The sequence below is a fragment of the Lontra canadensis genome, unplaced genomic scaffold, assembly GCF_010015895.1.
Source record: "Lontra canadensis isolate GAN:19392208 unplaced genomic scaffold, GSC_riverotter_1.0 scaffold8, whole genome shotgun sequence".
NCBI classification, from domain to species: Eukaryota; Metazoa; Chordata; class Mammalia; order Carnivora; family Mustelidae; genus Lontra; species Lontra canadensis.
In genome coordinates, this window is record NW_022631002.1 from 14,573,029 (window position 1) to 14,596,983 (window position 23,955).

At 46.3% G+C, this 23,955-nt stretch overlaps 1 protein-coding gene across 2 annotated transcripts in view; it reads right to left on the reverse strand.

Annotated features, from left to right (window-relative positions):
* Positions 1–559: 559 nt before the first annotated feature.
* The window catches only part of ZFHX3 (zinc finger homeobox 3), a 232,001-nt gene continuing 208,605 nt past the window's right edge, over positions 560–23,955 (reverse strand). Inside the window, exons 7-9 of one of the 2 annotated variants that reach the window (XM_032854052.1) lie at positions 13,079–13,181; positions 6,338–11,788; positions 560–2,499 (exon numbers count right to left, since the gene is read on the reverse strand). In XM_032854052.1, coding sequence (XP_032709943.1) covers positions 830–2,499; positions 6,338–11,788; positions 13,079–13,181 — 7,224 coding nt within the window. In that variant the 3' untranslated portion in view covers positions 560–829. The remainder of the gene's footprint in view (positions 2,500–6,337; positions 11,789–13,078; positions 13,182–23,955) is intronic. The other variant, XM_032854051.1, reaches the window with a different exon arrangement.

Sequence of the window (23,955 nt, forward strand, 5' to 3'; positions counted from 1 at the left end):
AAGTCCTCAACACTCTGTGTGTGGGTTTTTCTTTTTTTTTTTTTTTTCTGAAAGTGGGAGTGCTTAACTTTTCCCCTTGAAATTGGCTTCAGCAGAAAAGCTATCCCTTAAATCCCCAGAAAGCTAAAGCAGTTCACATTGTTTTTCTCGAATACTTTCTGCCCGTTTTTTAAATTAATGAAACAAAAATTCTTTTCTGGAACAAAAAAAAAACAAAAAAAACAAAAAAAAACCTGAAAATATATTATAAAACAATGATTCTGAAAACAGAACAAAGTGTGAGCGATTGACCTGAGAATAAAAAGACATTACATTTCTTTTTTTCTTTTAGCAAGCCATTGGTATCTGAATGCTAAGATAGCAAGAAATTTAAAACTGTAACAAGGTGGACTGCTTTCCCATACAGTGCATGCCGGGCTCCTGTGTGCTATCAACGTGGGGTGTTTATTGAAAAGGGGCAAATATACAAGGGGTTTAAGCTCCAAAGACATTAGGGAGGCCCTGCGGACTTCTGTTTCCCAGACCAATAGTACCTTCAAAAGGACACAATGTAACAGGGTTAAGGTTTTTTTTTTTCTTTTTTAATATTAAAAGAAAAAAAGAAAAGACGAGAATGTAAAATCACCGGCATAGATAGGTATATGGGAAAACAACCCACGCTTTTTCTGTTTTTTTTTTTTCCTTTTTTTCTTTTTTTTTTCTTTTTTCTTTTTTTTTTTTTTTTTTTTTGGTTAGAAGCTTTGGAATTGCAGTTAGTCTATTTTTGAAATTGGTTTGTTATTAATCTTTTTATTTAAATTCATTTGTTTGTATTGTTCATCTTCAAAGCTTACAATCTGAAGGTGTCCGTTCCTACACTGGTCAGACCACTGTCCTTGGGGCAGCTGGGGTCTTTGGGACCCTCCACCGGGCTCGCCGGTCCGTCGGACTTTTGGCTGAGATCCGTGTCAGACTCCTCCGAATAGTCGTCTGTTGGCATCGAGGGCTGAACCCCTGAGGTGCTGCATGAACTTGAGGTAACCGTTGAAGATGAGGAGAGAGGAGGAAAAGAAGGGGGCTTCCCGGCTGAAGCCCGGGAGACCACTTGCGGCCAAGACTTCCTGGAGGCGTGGGGGGAAGCGGAGGACGAGGAGGGGGCGGCGGCCGACGGGGGAGGGGGGCTGTCGTTTGAGTGAGCGGCAGACTGCGAGGTAGATGCGGTGCTAGGATCGGGGAAGCAGGCAGAGTGAGGTAATAAACTAGGGTGCTCTTTGGCGTTTCTTGCTGCTCTCGTGATTGTTCTGTGTTTGTGCAAGGCCGACTCGAGATGTTGACTCAGAGCTTCCTCCCCACAGAGCGCGCTCTCGCACGCCAGGCAGTGGTACGAGCCGCCGCCACTACCGCCGCTGCTGCCGCCGCCGCCGCCGCCACTGCCGCCGCCGCCCGTGGGGACGTGAAGCACCATCTCTTGCAGGTTCACCACAGACTGGCCGAAGAAGCAGAGGGACTTCAGGTGGCTCCTCGCTGCCTCCTCGTCACCGAAGCCCGCCTGGCACTTGCGGCAGACCAACTTGTACTGCACCTTTGGAACAATGAAGGGGTCGTAGAGGGAGTCCGCACTTTTGCTTTCCGCTTCTGGCTCTTCGGGGGGTTTCGGCAGGAGGGGGGACACCTCACGGGGTGCGTTTTTCTGCTCTTCTGGTTTGGGGGATTCTTTGGCAGGGTCTTTGTCTGGGGAAGCAGCCCCCTGGGGGACTGGGGTTTGGCTTACTTTGGGCTGCTGCTGCACTTTTTGCTGCTGCTGCTGTAGTTGCCGCTGCTGCTGCTGCTGGATCGCCTCCTGCAGACTCTGCTGGTATTGCTGGTACTGCTGCAGTAGGGAGCCTGGGGACAGCCCCATCAGGGCCTGCGACAGCGCAGGGCTGTAGGGGAACAGGCCTTCCATGCCATACATAGGCTGCAGGTACCCGCTCTGCAGGGCGCCAGGGATCTGGGGGGCATAATAAGGAGAGAAGCCTGGTACAAAGTAAGGAAGGAACTGGCTCGTGAGCAACGCCGTGGGGTCTGAAGTCAAGGCTGCCTGCAGGGCCTGCAGCTGTGCAGGGTCCACTGCGTACTCCATGGCAGGCAGCGGGGCCGAGATCGTGGCTGTGGCCGCTGCGGGGGCCTCTCCTTTCTCCTTCTTGGGGACAGGGAGGGGCTCCCCTTTCCCTTTGTGTGCCTTTTCCTTCTCCTTTACCTTCTCGCTGTCTTTGTCCTTGCGTTGCTGTTGCTGCTGTTGTGGTGGGAGCTGTGGCGTCGGGGGTGGCTGAGTTGTGGGCGGCGGCGGCTGCACCTGTGGCTGCTGCTGCTGGGGTTGGGGTGGTTGCTGAGGGGCCATCGCCATGGTGGCTTGTGCTGGGGTTGGGGAGCTCAGCGATGCTGAGGACGGTTTATTTGGTAATCCAGATGTGGGGAGGCCAGGGGAAGGAACTGTTGTGCTGGGCAGACCCATCAAGTTCGGTTTAGGAGATGTTAAAGCTGAAAAAAATGAAGACAGAGAGAAAGAACCATAGGTCAGTCTGGGGTGGTGAGGCCGAAGCTCAAGATGTTTGACTTGTGTCACTGGCATTTAGTCTGAGATCTCAAGGTTTAAAGTTCAAAGACCCTCTCAAAACCACCATTTTCAATAGCAGGTTCTCACCAGGCTCAGGGTTGGATAGCCTTGTATTCTAACCAGTGCCCAATCCTGGGGCAGCTCCCCTACTTCTCCTTTCAGTTAAACAACTGTTAACCTTCCTGCCACACATGCCACACCCACTGATTCATATGTTCTTTGCCCAGTTCCCTAACCTAGCTGTTCCAGCTGGGACATTTGAACCAAAGGCCTTCATCAAAGCTCCACAGAAAGAGTGTAGCTAAGAGGCCCCACCAGAAGTTGTAGAAGAGTGAGGTGACAGGAGACAAGAGCAAAAATGCAAGAAACCTGGCCCAGCCCCAAGATTGTATGAACAAACAAATGTGCCTCTCTGGCCTCCACTGCTACGACTGAATGGATGTGTTAAGAGGGCAGAGAGGAGGAGGAGCAATGGGAAGAAACCCAAACAATCCATTCAGGGAAAACTGTCCCGTTGCTTGGCTCAGCCGATCTGTTTTAACCAATCTGCTGAAAACTGTAACCATCTAGGAAGACGACTGTGAACTTTACTGGCGAAATGAGCATTTTCTCTTCCTACACATTTGAATGACATACAGAAAGGCTGCAGTTGCTTGATAAAGCACCCCCAGGACGAGGAGAAGAGCGGTATCAGAAGTGTTGGTACCACCGCTTTCTAAGACTTCGAAATCTACTCATACTTATGGGTAGCAGCTGTCTTTGACCAAGTTACTGGGTCCACATGGGGTACAACCCCATCTGCAGTCACACTCTGCCTATAAGGCCTTCACCTAGTCCAGAGCCCAACATCCTATTTCTTTCCTGGTTTGAGTCTTTTGTTCCAGGGTGATGGAAGACAGCATTGCTCCTTATACATCAGGCTGCAGGTGCATTAAGACTAGCAAGGGGGTGGTGGTGGTGGAGGACAGCAGAGTGGGGCAAGGAGAAAAGATGTGCTAAGTGATGAGATGCTGAGAATTCCACAGGCAGCAGACCTCGGATCATTCCATTCACCACACGTAAGACACTAGACCATATTCATCCCTTCTCTTCAAAGGGCACCAAAACGTAAAATAAAAAATCCCACAGCTCACTATTTCATCTGGACCACCTTCTGCCAGAAAGCTGGGGATGAGGGGGTTCTAGAACATTGATGCTGTCCTTGTGAGGAAAAAACGGAGAAGCCCAGACCTGGGGGAAGACAAGGCTGGCTTCATACTGGTGCAGCATGTAAAAACCTTCAACCTTCAGATGAAGAGAATAAGGTTGCCTCGAGGTGCCAATCCCAGAAAAATATCCACTAATGTTTGGAAAGCCAAGGAGGATGCTTTCCTTGGCTTTATATAGCAGCATTAATTTGCTCTTTCAAAACAGCACACAGGGACCACTGAGATGAAGTCATCCAATTTCCTCAGTGCACAGAAGGAACTGAAACCAGAAAGAAGTATCTGACTCTGAAAAATGCCAGTAAAGGTTCACTGGTTAAACTGGCATGCACAAGATGGAGGGTGAATGGATGAGGAATTCGACAACTTAGGACATGGTTCTTTCTGCCTACTTCTAGGCAGCAGGCCTGCTCCAAGTTGCAGGTTGGAGCCAGAGCCAAAAGATCAGCGAGGCAAAGGAAAAACATCTAGTGATTTCTCCATCTCTGTGGCATCAGGCTTTCAGGAGAAAGATCTGGGTCAGGAGGTCTTAAACTGACTTCTGTATCTTGAATAGAAGAGAAAGAAATTTCAAGGATCATTTACAGAATCCTAGCTGTATTTACCAAGCTCTGTATTAACCATGTTTGACGTAGTAGCTCAGTATATTCTCAAAATAATTCTGTGGCCTCAGTTTTCTCATCAGCAAGATTAGAACCAAGTAAGGCATTTCATCGCCCTGATACCGGTCATGCACCTCTGGAGTCAGACTGAGGCAGTGTGGACTGCGTTTGACACACAGCTGCTATGTGGCCTTAGGGCCACTGACTGCATGGAACCTCAACTTTCTACGATACATGGTTGTAGTGACTAAAGGAAAGGTCATATGGAAAGAGCTTACCATTGGACCTAACATACTTAATACAAGTTCCTTCCCCCATTCCAGATCCAGTGTTCCTGTGAGCTGTGGTATAGTCAGGTGGTGGTAACTGGGACACACTGGTAACCCTGGTTGCCTCTAATAATTAAGAGCATACCTTTCTATCTTGAGTCCACTCTTAGTGGTCAGAACCTGAGTAGCACTAAACATATACCTGTTGACTGACTGGCTCATATTGGGTGTTGTGGAAGGAGCACATAGCACTGGGAGCCTGGAGGCCTGGGTGGGAGCTCTGGCTCCTACCCTAGCTTGCTGAATGGTCTTGACCTCTCTGGCCCTCAGTTTTCTCATCTGTAAAACAAGGGGAATAGATCAGACATTCTGTTTTGGTTTTTTTTTTTTTTTTTTCACATTATTATGAAATTTGGGGCCATCCCAAGCCCTTCTGTCAAGGTCCTGGGCTGCAAGGGTAATTCAGGGCCTAGACACTTTCCATAGCTTGATTCTTGGCTTTTGTCTAGTTGGCTTTAGCATGATTCTGTGACCTTACTTGCCAACAACTATAAGCAATGACTTATATATCTCAATGCCTTTACCACTTCAATCCCTGGGAACAGAGACCCATTTTGAAGGCAAGGAAGCACTCTGAAGGGCTCTCCTTTGGTAAAGGTACACTGGTCAGTGCAGGCCTGGGGTGGGACTGGGTTGGTTGGGGGGATCTTGCTGACTTGCACCTCAATTTCACAGGATCCTGGAGGTTCAATTTAGGAAAGACAGCTGGCTGTGGAGAAGACAGGTGAGGGCAGAGGAGGAGGAACAAGAAAGGGATACAGGAAGAACTATCAAACTCCCTATTAATAATAGAAAAATAAGAGTACCAAGTATATGACTGAATTAGGGGACTGGGGGGATCAGAGAGAGAGAGAGATGGGTGAAAGGAAATGAAGGGGTGATGAAGACTCCTAAAAATGAGCATTAATATTTTTTGTCTGCAGACTCAGAACTGTACTGCCCAACACAAGAGTCCTGGTCAGTGCATTCAAGTACAAAGGTAGTCTCAATATAATGGAATTAGTATAACCGCTGTTGTTCTGTCTAGGTAAGAAGCCCAGGAGTAAGGATCCATTTATGAGAGCTTCTTCTCGATAGCAGTTCTGCCAGAACAGCTCTCTAAAAAAACACAGGGGGTAACAACAGGTAAGGACAAAGACTTACTTGATTTAAGTTCTCTGGAACCAGTTTCCATAAAGCACAATCCAGAATTAGCTACAATAATCAAAGGTCTTCTATTTTCAACAACTATCTAGATGGGACTGGCAATCTCACAAAGACTGACTGGAAGGATCTATGCTGGAAACCTTTTTCTTGAAAATAATCCAGGACTTAGGATGCCAGGACCCTCAAGTTCTTCCCTGTAGCATACACCCTGGTAGTGTTACTGCACACAGGGCAAGAGAATCATTTCAGAGCAGACTGTTCAAACCAGAGGGCCCCATCCCTGAGACTGGGAAGTCATAGAACCACAGCACTAGGGAGACTTAGTGGAAGGCACCGGAAGTTCTGCTGCTATTAGAAAGCTAGAAAGGGAAGCTTCTGCTTATCTGTCCAACATTCAGAGGGCCTGGGTAGTAGCCCCAGAACAAAGTGCTGTTTGGGCAACTATTTAATGCTGTAAGCACCACCTTGAGCAGAACCCACCTGTGTTGGATGGAGTAAAGCCCGGCAAGGAAGGGCTGTTGAGGCCAGGGAGCAACACAGGAGGAATGCCCTGGAGCGCCGGATATGCTGTAGGAAGGTTAAGAGCCTGAAGAGGGGCATTGTCAAACATCCCTTGCTGCTGAGCTGCCAGTCCGAGGACCTCATTGGCCTTTTTAATCCGGTCCAACTCTTGTTGAGCCATCAACTGACGTACAGTGGCTGGGTCAAAGTATTCTTTCTCCTTGTCCAACTGGCTTCCAATGGTGTCCTTAACTTTGGAGATATGCTGCTGGGAAAAGATATGGTCACGTACAGACAGCCGAGCGCTGTACTTGATGCCACACAAAGTGCACTCTGTTTTCGGTCCCTCGTAACTTGTTTGGTTTATACCAAAATGCTTGGCCATGCTTAACTTGGACTTCTTTTCTTTTGCCCGGGCATTCTGGAACCAGACCTGAACAACTCTCTTTGGCAGTCCAATATCATTGCCCAGGACCTCACACTCTAGCATGGTGGGCGTCCTATAGTCATTAAAGCATGACTTGAGGACTTTCAGCTGCAGATTGGTCATTTGAGTGCGAAAACGTTTCTGCCCTGGCCGATCCCCACTGTCTCCAGATTTGCCTGCTGACCCACTTGCACCAGGACTCGGGGAGCAGGGGTCTGCAAGGCTCGAGGTTTCACTGTAGTCCACTGTACCTTCATTGTCATATTCCTTGCTGTAAAAGCTTGGGGCTGGGCTGACCAGACCAGATGACAACCGATCTTCATACTCAGACATTGCCATCATGGCTGCTTTGGTCAACCCTTCACTGGGTGCAGAAGAGGATTTGGTTTCAGTTGCTATTCCCGTCGCACTGTCATTATCTGCATTGCCCTCATCTCCAGTAGTGGTATCTGTGATTGCTGTGTTGACAGAGGAACAGTCATCATTGTCCAGCTTAGTTTGGTCAAAGTTCAGATTAACTGAGGACATGGAGGGGCTTTCAAAGTCTTCAATCCCTTCCACCTTGATGGAAGAAGGACTAAGAAGAGTTCGGGGAGACAACTCCATGGTTTTACTCACAGGTGAGAGGGGGACACCTTGGCCATCACTACTGCTTGGGGGTAGGTGGGAAAAGCTGGCTCCATCAAAAATGTCCCCTTTCATCTGGAGTCCCCCATCGCAGTCTAAGAGCATTGCAGACAGAGTTAGGTTGTAGCCTGCTCTCTTGGCTTCATGCCAATGACGGGACCGGATATGAGCCTCAAGGGCAGTCTTGGCTTTGAAGAGTGCTCTGCAAAAAGGGCATCTTCTGTGGGCCTGCGCTGGGCCCACAGCCCGGAACTGTCCTTTCCGTTCCCGGGCTCGGGTATTCTGAAACCAGACTTGTACCACACGTTTCTTCAAGCCCACCTCGTGCGCAATATGATCCAACATCTTTCGAGTTGGATTGGAGTCTAATAGATACTTTTGGTACAGAATCTCTAGCTGTTCTGGTGTAATGGTTGTCCGCAAACGCTTGTCTCTCTGAGGTTCTTCTCCTCCCGTGCCACTGTCATTTTCTCCAGGGCTTGCACTGGCCTTTTCCTCCAGCTTCCTCTTCAGAGTGTTCATTGTGGAGGTTGGAGTCGAAGGAGACGTGGCCGAGCTGGCTGGAATCTGAGGTATAGCCCCAGAGAGCAGCTGGCTCGCCAGGAGTGGGTTACTAGGGTCAAAGAGCATGAAAGGCATATCCAGTGACCTGTCCAAAAACTGGGGGTGGATGAACTGGTTCTGTGCACTCAGGAAATGAAGCTGCTGATGCTCCTGCCAGTGCTCAAATGACGGAAATGCCAACTTACACTGATCACACTGGTAGGGGATTAGCTGAGGAGGTAGGTTTGCCAACTGTTGAGGAGTTGACGTGTGGAGGGGCTTGAGGGGCAGGTGGGAGAGCTGGGAAGGACTGGGGCTCGACTGGGGTAAGGGGCACTGAGGCGGGGGTGCTTGTGGAGGAGGCTGTGGTAACGAAGTGGGGGAGGTGAGCTGTGGCAGCTTTTGCTGGGCCGCGTTTGTCTTCTGCTCAGGCTGGTCTTGCTGCAGCTCTGCCTTTGGTTGTCCTTGCTTTTCTTGGGTTTGGTTTGGCTGTGCACTGGGAGGTTCAGCCTGCTTTGGTTTCTCATCACTTGCCTCTGTTTTTGAACTGAAAGTGGCCAGTTCGTCGGCCTCTGCTGTGAGCTGCAAGAAGGCGGAGGAAGCGGTGTTGGCTGATGGTGCTGGGGCGCTGTAAGCCTGTGCGGGCATTGGGGTGCTGCAGGAGGAGCTGGTGGGGGTCAGGATTTCCATGGCATCCATGGAATCCTCATTTTGGCTGTCATCCTGCCCCTCCTCATCCTCATCCTTGTAACACAGCTTCTTCTGATGCTTGATGAGATCAAAGATGCGCTGAAACACCAGGCTACATTTTTTGCACTGGTAGTTCAGGTTGCTCGTTCGAATATACCTGTCATTTGTAAGCTCACGCCGCTCTCCATCTTTACCCTCCCCCTGATTCTCATAATTTTTCCTGGCCTTCTGTCGGGCATTTTGAAACCACACCACTATGACTCGAGTTGGAAGGTTGAGTAAATTAGAGAGTTGCTCAAATTCGTCATCCTTTGGATAAGCATTGGCATCAAAGAAGTCCTGTAGGACCCTCAGCTGGTAGTCAGTAAACCTTGTTCTCGAAGACCTCTTGCTTCCCCAGTACTCCTGCTTCTGAGGTTCCGGCGAAGGGGGCCGGGAGTCGAGCTTGAGCTCCTCCAGGCTGGTGATAGGAGGATTGCTGAAGTTGTAAGGGGAATCCTTGTTCCGCTGACGCTCTTTGAAGAGGGTGTTTCTGAACCAGTGCTTGATCACTTTCTGGGGCAACCCGGACTTGTCTGCCATTTCTTTGATCTGCTCTTCACTGGGGGAGTTGTTAATGTCAAAATACTGCCGCAGGACCCGGAGCTGGTCGTCGGTGATCCTGGTGCGAGGCCTCTTGTTCTGCTGTTGGAGCAGGCTGGGATTGAGCTGATGCTGGTACAGTTGGGCCAGGTCCGCAGGCAGAGGCTCCACAGGTCCAAGCTGAGGGGGCAGCTGAGCCGGCAAGGTCTGCAGTGGCATCGTCTGCATCATCAGTGGTGAGAAGATGGGCAGCTCCATGGGCATGGAGAGTTGGGTGAGTGGCACGGATGGCTGGGTGGGTGCGATCGTCGGTGAGGTGATGGGTGGGGCTGACGCAGGGATGGCTGGTGTGGAAGCGGGCTGAGGCGGTGCTGCAGGAAGAGGGGGTGGAGGAGGTGGTGGGGGAGGTGGTGGCGGTGGCTCTGGGGTCTGGGGCCTCAGGGGGTACAGTTTGTCGTAGTGCTCTCGGTACTGTTTGGCAAATCTCTCTAGCTGTTTAAAGGGAAAATAGTTTTGATGAACATGCTCTTGATGACTCTTTAAAATCAAGATGTTAGAAAACAACTTGCCACAGGAGTCACACTCAAGCTTTTCCAGATTCTCTCCCTGCTCAGTCTTCCCATTCTTCTTCTGCACCTTCTGCTTATTCTCATTGTACTGAATGACCAGCTCAAAGCCAAAGTTCTCCAGCAGGGCCTTGGTGGCGTTCCCTCTTGCGTCTGAGGCAATGCGTGGAGGGAGCATGGAAGGCTCAGAACTAGCTGCTGGTGCCAGCTCTTTCTTCTCTTTAGCCTTCAAGGCATCTGGCAGCGATTCCTTGGGTCCCGGGTTGCCCTCTCCCACCTCGGCACTGTCCCTCTCTCTCTGGCTTTCTTTTTCCTTTTCTTTGATGATCGGTTTGTTTTTCTTTTCGGAGTGCTGGCTGGGTTGTAGCAGGGCAGAGTGAGTCTGGGACAGAGAGAGCTGGCTTTGCTGTTGCTGCTGCAGGATCTGCTGGTGGCTCTGTGGTGGGATCTGAACCTGAGCCTTCAGATCGTCTAGCAGGCCCGCGCCTGTCCCCGTCAGTGTCAGCGCCCCGCTGGTCACTGGCAAGCTCACCTCCGGGTTGAGCTGGAACTCGGCACTGGGGATGTAGAAGGGGAAGAGGAGATGCTGCTGTTGCTGCAGTTGCAGCAGGGTCTCTGTGGTCATGGGGAAGTGAGGAAGCAGGGTGGGGTTAAACAGCTGGGACTGGATCAGGGCAGCCTGCTGCTGCAGCTCCTGCTGCAAGTGAGCTTGAACTTGAGCCTGGGCCTGGGCCAGTGTCTGTGCTTGCTGCTGCTGCTGCTGCTGCTGCTGCTGTTGCTGCTGCTGCTGCTGCTGCCTGGATGCAATCATATCCGCCAGCTTCTTCCGATTGGCCTCCTTGGGCTCTGAAGGGGAAGTGATGTTGGCACTGATGGGATTCCCCAGGGGCGGCATCCCTACACTTTCAGTGGTCACTTGGCTCAGTAAATTGGAGCTCGGAGTGATGCCAGCGCTGCTTGGATTGGTGGTGGTAAAGGTGTTACTGCCACTGGTGCTCACAGGACTTGGGGTGGAAGAGCTCAGGGAGATACTGCTGTTGTTCCCCGTCCCATTGCTACCGCCACTTGCAGCTTCCAGCTTGGCTGCTCGGGCCTTGGTTTGATGCAACACAGACCGCATGTGGATCTCCAAAGTGGAACTCTGGCTATAGGCCACGTTACAAGTGTTACACTTGAAAGGTTTGTTGTCTGGGCTGCTGGTGGGTTCTGGCTGACCAGTTGCCGATTCCTGAAGGGCTCTCTTTAACTTATGCAGGTGGGAGACAGAATTGTAGTGCACTAGTAGGATGTTCTTTTGAGTGAAAGATTCCTTGCAGACTGTACACTTGTACGGGCGAGAAGGGTCTAGAAATTTTTCCATGGTGAAGTTGGGGCCTTTTCTGAAAGGTAGAGCTCTCTTTGGCTCTGAGCCTGAATCTTCTTGTACTGACCCAGAGTCGCTGCCCGTTGGGCTCTGTTTGTCTTCTAAGTCACTCTCTTCCTCCTTGTCTTCCTCAACAATTATGGTGTGGTCCTCTGCCAGGGTAGGGTCTCCCATAGCCAGGAGGTCCCCATTGGCCAGAAGGCCTCCATAAAGTTGCTGGATGTCAGCCTCACTCAGCTCCAGGTGGCTTGTCTCAAGGTGTTTTTTCAGAGCCTGAAAAGTTCGGAAACTACGCTGACAAAGACAGCACATTGTGGCAGCTCTGATCACGTGGTACTGAGAATGGAGCTGCAGCTTTTCAATGGTCTTGAAAGCCAGGCTGCACTGATTACAGCGATACTTGTACACATGGCGATCTGACACAGGCAGCTGAGGCCTCTTGGCATGAACCTCATTGAAGTGCGTCTGAAGAGTGGCAGAAGTTTTGAAAACCTGATTGCACCCCTTCTTCCAGCATAGGAAGCCGGAATCTTCTCTCACAGAGCCTGGGTCAGCAGAAGAGGGCTTCAGATCTCCACTGTGCTCTGCGCTTACAGAGGGCAAGATGTTCTTTCCCAGATCCTCTGAGGTTTCTGTAATTAAAAAAGAAAAAGAAAAAAAAAAAAAAGAAAAAAAAAGCCAAGCCCAGTGATAAAGAAGGCTTTGTTTCAAGGATGGCACCCACAGCTATCTACCTAGCGAGTCCTTGTGAACACTGAATCTTATAGTAAGGGAAATACCCAACTGGAACACAGAGTCTCTCCACACAGCCCCTGAAAAAAGTATATACTAGAAGCAAGTGCACATGAACAGAGGGGACTAAAAGGAAATAAAAAAGTTGCATTCATAATAGGTCTGTATCCTATCTTGGATCTGTTTTTACACGTCATTCAGTTGCTTGACTCAGAATCTTGAGTTTCTCAAGAACTGGTTTGAAGGTTACTGATCTTAGACTGGATTCCCCTTTTGCGTGGACCTGAACTAAAAAATATGTGAATTAATGCTATCCTAAATTGTGGGGATTTTAAGATAACTGTTGTCCATTGTAATATAAGAAATTTTGGAATATGTTTTTTAGCATAATTTGTTATAACTTTTGACTGTCCTCTCTGTTCCATAAGAAATGAACATTCAACTGGCCATTAAATTATATAAAAATTATTTTCTACAGTGATGCCATCACACCCATATTCTGACCCTTTTAAAGTCAGCTGTTTACCTTCTAATATGGAAAATTTATAGGGTGGAGTTGGGGCAGTAGTGGGGCTGAAGTCTTCCCAACTGAAATCTTAGCTGCTGACAAAAGGTCAAAGATGGAGGACAGCCTCCTCTAAGTGGAGGTCTAATGACCCATCTAACTAGGAACTACTGTGGGGCACCAGCACATGTCTAAAACAATGTTCTTTCTAAATGTACCTCTCTGTAAAGTCCTAAGGCAATCCCAGAAGACTCAAAGAAGAACTCTGTGCAGAGGAAAGTTAGAGAGACAGCTAACCCAGTGCTCTGAATTCCTTCGCACGCTCCAAACGTCCCTAATAATTAAGTCCTAAGAGATTGTTTAACAGCTGAGAATGGGGAGTCACGGGTCTACTGACAATCTCTGGTTCTTCACTCCCTAAAAGTATAATCTCAGGGGAAATGTGTCCACCAAAATCCCACTGGTTCTCACCGTATTTTCTTTCCACTTTAAACCATATGAATGGTATATAAATACATGCCAAGAGCCAGAGTATAAGGCAGGTGACAAAAGTGCCCCCACATCTCTTGATCAGTTACATTCACCTTGGGAGGACTCTAAGAATTCTTGGCACTACTGCTCAGTGAAAATTTTGGCCCAATATTTCACTTCGTTCCCATGTGTAGGGATCAAGAATGACACTAACCAGGCTGCTTTCCTGCCTCCTCCAAAGTGGAGTTCCCATCTCGGTCTGGAACAGCTGCTGGCAGGAACATACTGCTGGGCATCACCATCTCAGGGGTGGTCACCTGAGGAGTAAGAGGCAGAGAAATGAGGAGAGTCAAATGGACAGGAAAGAGACACGAAATAGGGAAGTGTGTAAAAATTATTTAATAAGCAAAATTAGCCTTCACCAGTGTAAAGCTGGAAGTGTCACTTTTCATAGCTCAGTGAAGATTCATGTTTATTAGACAAAGCTCACATCAGTCAAAAGTGTTTCTACGGTTACATTCTGGACATAATTAGCAGTGCACACTTGAAGAATAATCTTATTATTAATATTTTTCCTTTATGCAGAATTTTGACTTTGATCACTGACAATGTTTTGTCATGGGCTGTGAAACTTCTTGTGCAACCAATTAGGTAGATAAGTTGAAAGGCCCACCTTAAGCTGCTGAAAACATAATAAGGGCCCTAATTAAATCATACCTAGTAAAGTACACTGTAATCTTGAAGCAGGGAGCATTGTAGTACTGTTTTCAAAATGTATTCAGGCAAGAAGAGGAGGGGAATAAGAGCGAAGGAAAGGGTAAGAAGAAAAGAAGAGAACAAAGAGAAGGCCTCAGCCTCCACAGACGCACTGGCAGATTCTCCAGGAAACAACATTTTGTAACCCTTTAGAAGCTAGATCAAGTGCAAACGAGCATTTCTTACGACTCACTTCAGCCAGGATTTCTGCTAGAGTCTTTGCTTCAGATGCCCACCATCAGAGGGAGCATCTGGCCAGTGTCCCAACCACACAGGGTAGGTACCCTACACAGCATTCTACACCAGGATAGCCTCACCTTGACCATGGCTATTTTTGCTAATATCGCAATTATAGCAATTCCAGAATCAGCCTGGATCAAGTTAGATCCTCAGACATTTTTCTCCAGGCTTCTCTGACATCTGGCCAGAAGTTTGCCTGAAGAAGTTATCATTTGCCCCACATTAACATGATAAACAGCCCTCAAATTCAACAGAACGATAAAAGGTTGTTCATTTAAAAAGAAGTAACATTCCTTTGCCTGCTATAGGGTAGAAAGGCAGTAGGTGATGATCTTGCGAAATGAATTAGAAATGGTCTCCTGTTTGATGACAGCCTGAGAAATGAACTGAACAGGAAGTACAGTCACAACACTAACCTTTCTACATGGCTTCCAGCCGTACCTGAAGGAATTTTTTCCCATGAAACTCAGGTATAATATCTGTACTTGCTGGTACGGAGACTGGAACACCTACTTTACTGTTCAAAATTAAATAGTTTAAATAAATTACTATTAATTTTTAATGTTTTTAAGATCCTGGACTTGTTTAGAATAGCTGAGGACACGGTCCCTAGAAACACTGGTTGGCAGGCTGCATTGCTAGGGGAAACCCAGACAACTGTCCCCGTAAACACCAAAGCGGTAACTCCTCAATACTTTTAGGGGTATTCGAATCATCTCAGCAACTCACAGGCTTAGAGGTGTAAAAATTAAGCAACAGGCACTACGGAGAAGGATTCTGCGAAAGCTAATGTTTATGAAGAGCAGGTGCAGGGCAGGTGAATGTGCGTGACACAGAACTGCTGCTCAGAGACAACTGCACCCTCACACAAAGCTCGTCAGCAGCTGGTTAAGGCTAGCTGTTGATGAATCGTTAGGAATGGAGCAGAGATTGCCAAACTCATTCCATCCATTTTCTTTTTAATAGAAAGCATTTCTGACCAGTATGGTTGGGGAGTCCAGCGGGAATCCAAGAAGTGAAAGGTCACCGATTAATTTATAGTCCTCAGCCAAGGGGGAGCACGAGGTTGGGGGCAAGAGGGGGAGAAAGGGAAAGGAAAAAAGACTCCCCCCCACCTCCTTTCTCGGTTGTAGCTGCAGGATCAGTCCTTTCCAGGGATCTTTAGGAATTATGAAAAATGAATCATGAAAAATAAAAAAAAAACCCTACAGAGTAAAAAAGAATAAAATTATCTAACACCTCAGCTGCACATCATTATAGAAAACTGTGGGCTTTTTATACGCATTACAGTAAGGCAGACATCCCCTCTAACAGACTCAGTACGACGGATCAGTAATTGTTTTCATACACTTTAATTAGAAAAACTCAGATGGCTATGAATAATAATGGAAAAGAGAGACTTTTGCACTTGAAAGGTTGAAGTCAATCAAGTGTGAATGACGGCAAAAAAGAAAAAAAAAAGACACCAATTCATCAGCCCTCTGTTGTCTCGCCGCGACTTTAATCATAATTCCTGATTGGGATTCAAGAAGGCAGTAAGCAGAGGTTCTTTGTCTGCCTTCACCTTCCATCAATTAACTCTTCCCGAAATATAATCATCAACCTCACATGCTCCTCTGCATCTTAATCTGGGCCTCCAAACCTGTAAGTCTTGCCCCATATATGTTTAAGTAATTACTTTTATCTACCTGCATCCTCTCATCTGTAGTGTACCCAAATTCTCTCTGGAGGGAAAGAAAAGGTTTGGTATATAAAATTTTGGTGTGCACGAAACTCTCAGGAGGCAAAGAGGAAGATCCGGAAAGGGCACCGTGAGGATCTAGATATTCTGGTGGGGCCAACCTGCGCTGGCTCTCAACAGAGAGGGGTTGAGAACAGAAGCCTCTTTCCCGCACAGGCTACTGGAGGGCCCCACAGCGGCTCTCAGACACTAAAGTTCTCGTGCCCGTGTCCATTCCTCCCTCTCCTAACTAGCTTTCACGGGATCTCACTCAAACTTTGGATATTTTGTAAAGAGCCATATAGTCCTACCAACAGCTCATGAAGGGGGGTCCCTCGTGAGGAAAAGGAGAGTTGGCCAGCATTCCTTCAACACTGGCCTTGGCATCCCCCTTGTTTTCCAGTCCTATCTGGCTACCAGATGGTGTGGAAGGTTCAGACTGTTTTAGCCACAGCATCTGATGGATAGCTCAAAGTCATGGGAGTGGCAGTCACTCAGGTGTGCTGAGCACAAGTTCTGTGAAGACCTTCCCTTTCCCTGGGTGCACTGCAGCGTCCAGGCTATGAAAGGACATGGCCTGACTGCAGCATAACCAGCGCCATCCCAGATGCACCCAAACCTCAGCAGCCCTCAAACACCTGGATGGCACCGCCTCCCCTGCAGAGAAAAAACACGCATGCAAACAGTCTTTCCTCCCTCCCGCCTCTCTCCCTCTTCCCACTTCTCCATCCCAGGCTCAGAAACCAAAGAGAAAGTTACAGGTTTGGAGAGGTGGCAGTACACAGTCAATAAAACAGGTACACTTTCTACATTTCACTATACCACCCTATAGATTTCTTCTAATAATCTGTACACCCACGGACATTCAGTATGTTAAATTTATGTCCCCAGTACTCGGTGTATAGAGGGGACCCAAGACTGTTAAAACAGACTTTTGGGGCACCTGCCTGGCACAGCCGGTTGTACAACTGACTTTTGGTTTGGGCTCAGGTCACGATTTCAGGGTCATGGGATTGAGTCTCGCGTTGGGCTCAGTGCACAGTCTGCTTGGGATTCTCTCTCCCTCTCCCATGCCCCCGCCCCGCCTACGTGCACACACACTCTCTCTCTCAAATCTTTAAAAACAAAAATAGACTTTTAACCTATCGTATAAAAAAGCTTGCTCTAGTAAGAAAATTCAATTGATTAGAGCCGTTATTTCCTCGGAATTTGGGTCTTCCAAGATTGGCCTTGGCAGTCAAAGGGCAATTCTGTGATAATCTTCTAGATAACCACATATGACTCCCCCCCGAGTATGCAGGGCTGATGGGCACGTAGGAAAAAACATTCATCTGATCTGGGGTGCTGAGAGTCAGGGAACAGTAGCTCTGCTATCTTCCTAACAAGTAAAGAGATCTCGTATATACAAGAAAAATGTGAAGTTCTGTTCTGATGCTAGAAATCTTCAAGTTTAAGCAGTTCTCATAAATAACAATAGAAATAAAACGTTCCACACTGCTACTGAAGGTCTTAAAGCTTAAGCAATTTCAAAATAACTTCGTGCTGAGAAGGGTGGGCCTCAAGTGACTCTGCTCACCCATCCATTTGACCACCATTCGCTATATATCGTACGGGATCCCTGTACTGCACACTTGCACGATACAGTGAGACACAGTCCTTCTGCCCAAGAAGCTCACACGACAGAATATTAACCTTTCAGAGATTATAGCCTCAGAAAATCTGATGAAGGCTTCAGATGCCTAAAGAAATAGTTTCACACAAAGACTACTGCAGAGAATTTCAGGAAATCACAAGCTCCCCTGGGGGAAATCCATGGACTCAAGTTAACTATCTTTAGATAGTCACCCAGAGGTGACCTGGGTTCATAAACACTTAGGTTCCTACCTCTGTTGGGTTCACCATTGTTCTGGATTATGATTCGTTGCCTTTAAAGCGTCTATCAGGTGAGCTGGGCCCGAAAGCCCTAAGGACACGCCTTATAAACCCAGAGGCTTGGATGTGGGTCTGGTCCCTATGATGATATTTGGGAGGGGCTACTGGTATTTATTCTTTCTTGGTGAAAGAAGCTGGAGTTACTAGGAGCCTTCCTCACTTCTTGCTTGCTGCAGGTCACAGATGTGGAATGGTCAAATACAGCGCCTCGAGCAGCCAAGGGGTATATCCTGTTAAGTTCTCATGGGACTGTCCATGCAAATTCACCTCTCAAAGCCACCTTGTCTGAGGTTAGACTGATACAACCAATGTGTTCCACATGCTGGAAAACAAAGACATTTTCTTAGAATATGTGTTGAATCTAGTTTCCCTGAGGCCCTCATCCCTACAGCCTTAGTTGGCACCGCTCACCTAACTAGGGTACCTTTCTGAAAGGCTCCTTATTACAAGTGAAAAAATACATTCACCCAAAACCTAGACTCCCAAGGAAGGCTCAAATCCTTCACTTTTCAATGAAAATCAATAGAATGAAGAACCTCAAGTGGAAGGAAAAAGAGGAAAAGCCTCAGACACAGGTCTTCCCGATGCAGATCTGGCCAGTCTCTACATCCTTGTGAATAAGGAAGTGGTTAGGTTCAAAAAATGAAGTTAAAACCCACTGCTTCCAAAGCTAAGCATTTGGGCTAGTGGTGCATCTGAAGGCTACAGCGGAAGTCGGGTTGCTCCCTTCTGCACCTAGTCAGCCACTAGGCCTGTCAGCGGGTCTCTGGACTTCTGCAGCCAGCAAACCAGATGACCTCTTGGCAGCAGGGCCTCGGCCATTTTCTCTTGCTTTACTACCTTCCAAATGTGCCAGGCTGGGCACTGGACCACAAGAGGTTAGATGGCCTAGTTCCTCGCTCTTGTTTCCTTCCTAAAATCCTTTTTTCTTTCTTTCTTTCTTTTTTAAATGTAAAACTCATGAGGAAAAACTTCAGGGCCACGTTCACATTCTTATGAGCCAGAAACCAACATATTCCTAACTTGAGTTTAAAAACTAAGAATGAGAAAGACCCAAGAAAGGAGGTGAGTGAGAGAATGGGAAACACAAAAACAGTTCACACACACACACACACACACACACACACACACACACAGGGCAACAGCAAAGAGAGTGGGGAAGTAGAATGGATTGGAGAGAAAAGCTTCATTAGACTCAGAGAGGCAAGCAGTGGCAGTATACCAAGGTCACTTCTAATTTAGACCATCTAATTGGCAAACAGGCTCCAAATGGCTATCATCTCACAGGGTTTGGAATTAATGAAGCCCGATTATTTTCATTACCTTCCTCTGAGATAGAGACAAAGTGAGAGAGCTGGTACCCACGCAGGTGCAAAAGCCCCAGGGCTGGTGGTCACCCGCTGCCCCAGTTAGGGGGGGGCCAGCCAGCCAGCCTGTCCCAGAAACTCAGAGATGCAGAAGCACAGGAGCAAAGGGAGACACAGACAATGACAGAAAGAAATCACAGGAGACCAACTATTGCTTCTGAGTGGGGGCAGGGCAAGGGAGAGAGAAGGATGGAGAGAGGGAGAAGAAAGCCGCAGCCAGTGCAGGGTGCAGGGCCAAGAGCAGAGAAGGGAAATCTGTGCATGTACAGCAAATAAGGGATAATTAAGAACTACCAAAGGCAGAAAAGATGAAGGGCTAGAGAAAAAGGTGTTCCTGGGCTGCTGAGGACCCCACCTCCATCTCCAGTATGAGGTTATATTTTGTTAAGTGACCGAGGAACAAAAACAATTTCCTCATATTAATGCTCCAAGAGCCCAGTGGTGTGTCCTGTCACTTAGAAGGACAGTGATCAATTAGAATAATTTAAGAGTATTGAAATGCATGGTAGGTGGCCCTTCCCATTCTCATGTAGAGGCCAGAAACCACCACCCCCCCACCGCTACCCACCCTTACCCCTTCTTCCCCACAAGAGTGGGAATATGAAGGCACAGAAAAGCAGCTCCTACATCCCTACCACCAGCTTAAAATCTGTTAACTTCTCTGTAACTAGGCAAGAGTTCTATGGAGCCGACACTGGGGGCAGCCTGCTCGGGCAGGTCTGGAGGGGCACTTGTCTTAGGCTTTATAGATTTCCTTCTTTCATATGACGTGTATAAAGACACTCTTTGGAGGTCTGTTTCCAATAGGCCAAGCAGAATGAAGTGCTGCGGGTGCAGTTTCCACAGTGGAGGACCAGAGCTGCAATTGTTCCCAGTGGAGAATATTTTTCAAGCCCCTTCATCGGTAAAGAGAAGGGGGCCCATGGAAGACACAGATATGAGATGCAGAGCATAAGCAAGCAGCTGTTACCATAGCAACAGACATATTAGACACTGCAGGTTCCTGAAAGCTGTCTGATAAGGTATTATTAAATGAAGCCTCCTCAAAACACTCTCCATTTACAACTGAACGGAAAGACATTGTGTAGAAAGTAATCTATTTCCATTTATCAGGGCGAAATTTACTTTTAGAAGGACTGAAACCCAATTCAAGCCAAATCCTGCGACCTTGGACCCAGACAGCAGCAAATGTTTATCAGAATTTATAGCTTTCAATACCCTGGACATATCCGACGTCTACCAAGAATTGTCTATTGGGTGGATTTTGCTGGCTTTTCCGATTCTGCAGCCAACCGCAGCTGACAGTCAAACCATTTGGCAAGGAAGGAGAGTCACTCCTCTCACTGCCATTCATCCTGGCCACTCAGGGATGAAGCAGATGCAACTTTCTCCTCTTGGAGGATGAATGACCGTACACTGGCTATTCCTTAATGATGTGTTTTTAAAAATGGAGCTCTGATTTGAGGGGCATTTTGCATCATGCAGTTTTCAGAGTTTCCTGCTCCAGTTAACCAGGAACAAACAGATATATAGTCAGAAAGCCCAACCAATATTTTCCTATGGCCAATTTTCTAATAAAATTATACTTAAAATATCCTCCAGGGGCATGATTTTTAACCACAGGATTACTATAATCACTTAGTTGTAAAACAATTGGAAATTCCATTTTAACACCAAACTTTCCAAAAGAACATTGGCATCTGTTTTGATTCACAGGGCAAACGCCAACCCTAAGCTACAGCCACAAATTCCCCTCCAACCCTGGTTGCTCATCTTTTCCCGCTGAACTAAAGGATCAAAGTGGAAATGTTTCATCATCTCAAGGCAAACTGTCCTCATAGCTTGAAAAACCAATTCAATACTGACAGCCATGCAGTAACTCCCATCTTCTCACGTACAGAGTACCAAATCATCCCTACATATACTTTTAAGTAAAGAGTGAAACCCTTATATGATTACATTTCTCATAACTTTCAACTTTGTTTCTCAATCCATTAACTTCCTCTTGTTGCTAGCAAAGTGACTTCCAATACTCAATACATTTCCCACAATTTGCCCACTTTTCAGAAACACCTACATTTCTAATTACGAAAGCAATCCCATTTACAATTGCACCAAAAATAATTAAGTACCCAAGAAATAAACTTAACCACAGAGGTGAAAGGCCTGTACTCAGAAAACTATAAAACACTGATAGGACGCCTGGGTGGCTCAGTCGATTAAGCATCTGCCTTTGGCTTGAGTCATGATCCCAGGGTCCCGGGATCATGGTCCCAGGGAGCCCCACATTGGGCTCCTTGCTCAGCAGGGAGCCTGCTTTTTCCTGCGTCTGCTGCTCTCCCTGCTTGTATTCTCTAACAAATAAATAAACAAAAATCTTTAAAAAAAAAACCAAAAACCACTGATAAAAGAATTGAAGACAACACAAAGAAATGAAAAGACATTCCATGCTCATGAAATGGAAGAACAAAACTTTTAAAATATCTACATGACTCAAAGCTACCTACACATTTAATGCAATCCCTATCAAAATACCAACAGAATTTTCCACAAAACTAGAAACAAAAAATCCTAAAATTTGTATGGAACCATAGAAAACCCTGAATTGTCAAAGCAATTTTGAAAAATAAGTACTAGAGGTATCTTAATTCCAGACTTCAAGTTATACAACAAAGCTATAGTAATCAAAACAGTATGGTACTGGCACACACAAAAAAAGACACATCAATGAGAAAGAACAGAAAACCCAGAAATGAACCCATGATTATATGGTCAATTAATCTTTGACAAAGCAAGGAAGAATACATAAAGGGAAAAAGACAGTTTTCAACAAATGGTGTTGGGAAAACTGGAGAGCAATATGCAAAAGAATGAACCTAGACCACTTCCTTATATCATACACAAAAATAAAGTCAAAAGAGATGAAAAACCTAAGTGTGAGACCCGAAATCATAAAAATCCTATAAAACAGGGGCACCTGGGTGGCTAAGCTGATTAAGTGTCCAAAACTGGATTTCGGCTTGGGTCTTGATCTCAGGGTCATGGCTCAAGCCCCATGCTCAGTGGGGAGTCTGCTTGAGATTCTCTCCCTCCATCTCTCTCTGCCCCTCCCCACCTGTGCTCTCTCTCGCTCTAAAATCAATCTTTTTTTTTTTTTTAAATCCTGTAAGAGAGCACAGGCAGTAATTTCTCTGACATTGGGTATAACATTTTTCTAGATATGTCTCCTGAGGCAAGGGAAATAAAAGAAAAAATAAACTATTAGGATTACATCAAAATAAAAAGCTTCTAACATAGCAAACAATCAGCAAAAGACAACCTACTGAATAGGAGAAGATATCTGCAAATGATATATCCAATAAAGGGTTAGTATCCAAAGTATATAAAGAACTCAAATCCCCTCCCCCCCAAAAATAAGTCAGTTAAAAAATGGGCAGTTCATGTCTTCTGCCCATTTTTTGACTTGATTATTTGTTTTTTGGGTATTGAGTTTGAGTTCTTTATAGATCTTGGATACCAGCCCTTTATATGTAGGGTCATTTGCAATTATCTTCTCCCATTCTGTGGGTTGCCTCTTTGTTTTGTTGACTGTTTCCTTTGCTGTGCAGAAGCTTTTTATCTTGAGAAAGACCCAAAAGTTCATTTCTGCTTTTCTTTCCCTTGCCTTTGGAGACGTGTCTTGAAAGAAGTTGCTGTGGCCAGGTTACTGCCTATGTTCTCCTCTAGGATTTTGATGGATTCCTGTCTCACACTGAGGTCTTTCATCCATTTAGAGTTTATTTTTTTGTATGGTGTTAAGAGAATGGTCGAGTTTCATTCTTCTGTATATTAGGTGTCCAATTTTCCCAGCACCATTTATTGAAGAGACTGTCTTTTTTCCACTGGATATTGTTTTTCCTGATTTGTTGAAGATTAGTTGACCACAGAGTTGAGGATCCATATCTGGGCTCTCTATTCTGTTCCATTGATCTATATGTTTTTGTGCCAGTACCATGCTGTCTTGGTGATCACAGCTTTGTAATATAGCTTGAAATCAGGAAACGTGAAGCCCTCAGCTTTTTCTTTTTCAACATTTCCTTGGCGATTTGGGGTCTTTTCTGGTTCCATACAAATTTTGGGACTTCTGCTCCAGCACTTTGAAAAATGCCATTGGTACTTTGATCAGGATGGCGCTGAAAGTATAGATTGCTCTGGGCAGCAGAGACATCTTAACAATATTTATTCTTCTGATCCATAAGCATGGAATGTTTTTCCATCTTTTTGTGTCTTCTTCAATTTCTTTCTTAAGTGTTCTGTAGTTTCTAGAATATAGATCCTTTACCTCTTTGGTTAGGTTTATTCAAAGGTATCTTAAGGTTTTGGGTGCTCTTTTAAATTAAATTGATTTCCTAATTTCTCTTTATACAGTTACATTGTTAGTGTATAGGAAAGCAATTGATTTTGTATCCCGCCACATTACTGAATTGTTGTATAATTTCTAGTAATTTGGGGGTGGAGTCTTGTGGGTTTTCCACATAAAGTATCATGTCATCTGTGAAGAGAGTTTGACCTCTTCTTTGCCAATTTGAATACTTTTTATTTCTTTTTCTTGTCTGATTGCTGTTGCTAGGACTTCTAGTACTATGCTGAACAACAGTGGCGAGAGTGGGCATCCTTGCTGTGTTCCAGACACTTCTCCAAAGAAGACATACAAATAAATGGCTAATAGACACATGAAAAAATGTTCATCATTAGCCATCAGGGAAATTCAAATCAAAACCACACTGAGATACCATACCTTATACCAGTTAGAATGGCAAAAATTGACCAGGCAAGAAACAACAAATGTTGGAGAGGTTGTGGAGAAAGGGGGACCCTCTTACACTGGTGGTAGGAATGCAAGTTGGTACAGCCACTTTGGAAAACAGCGTAGAGATTCCTCAAAAAGTTAAAAATAGAGATACCCTATGACCCAGCAATTGCACCACTGGGTATTTACCACAAAGATACAGAGGTAGTGAAAAGAAGGGCCACACACACCCCAATGTTCATACCAGCGGTGTCCATGTCAGCCAAACTGTGGAAGGAGCCAAGATG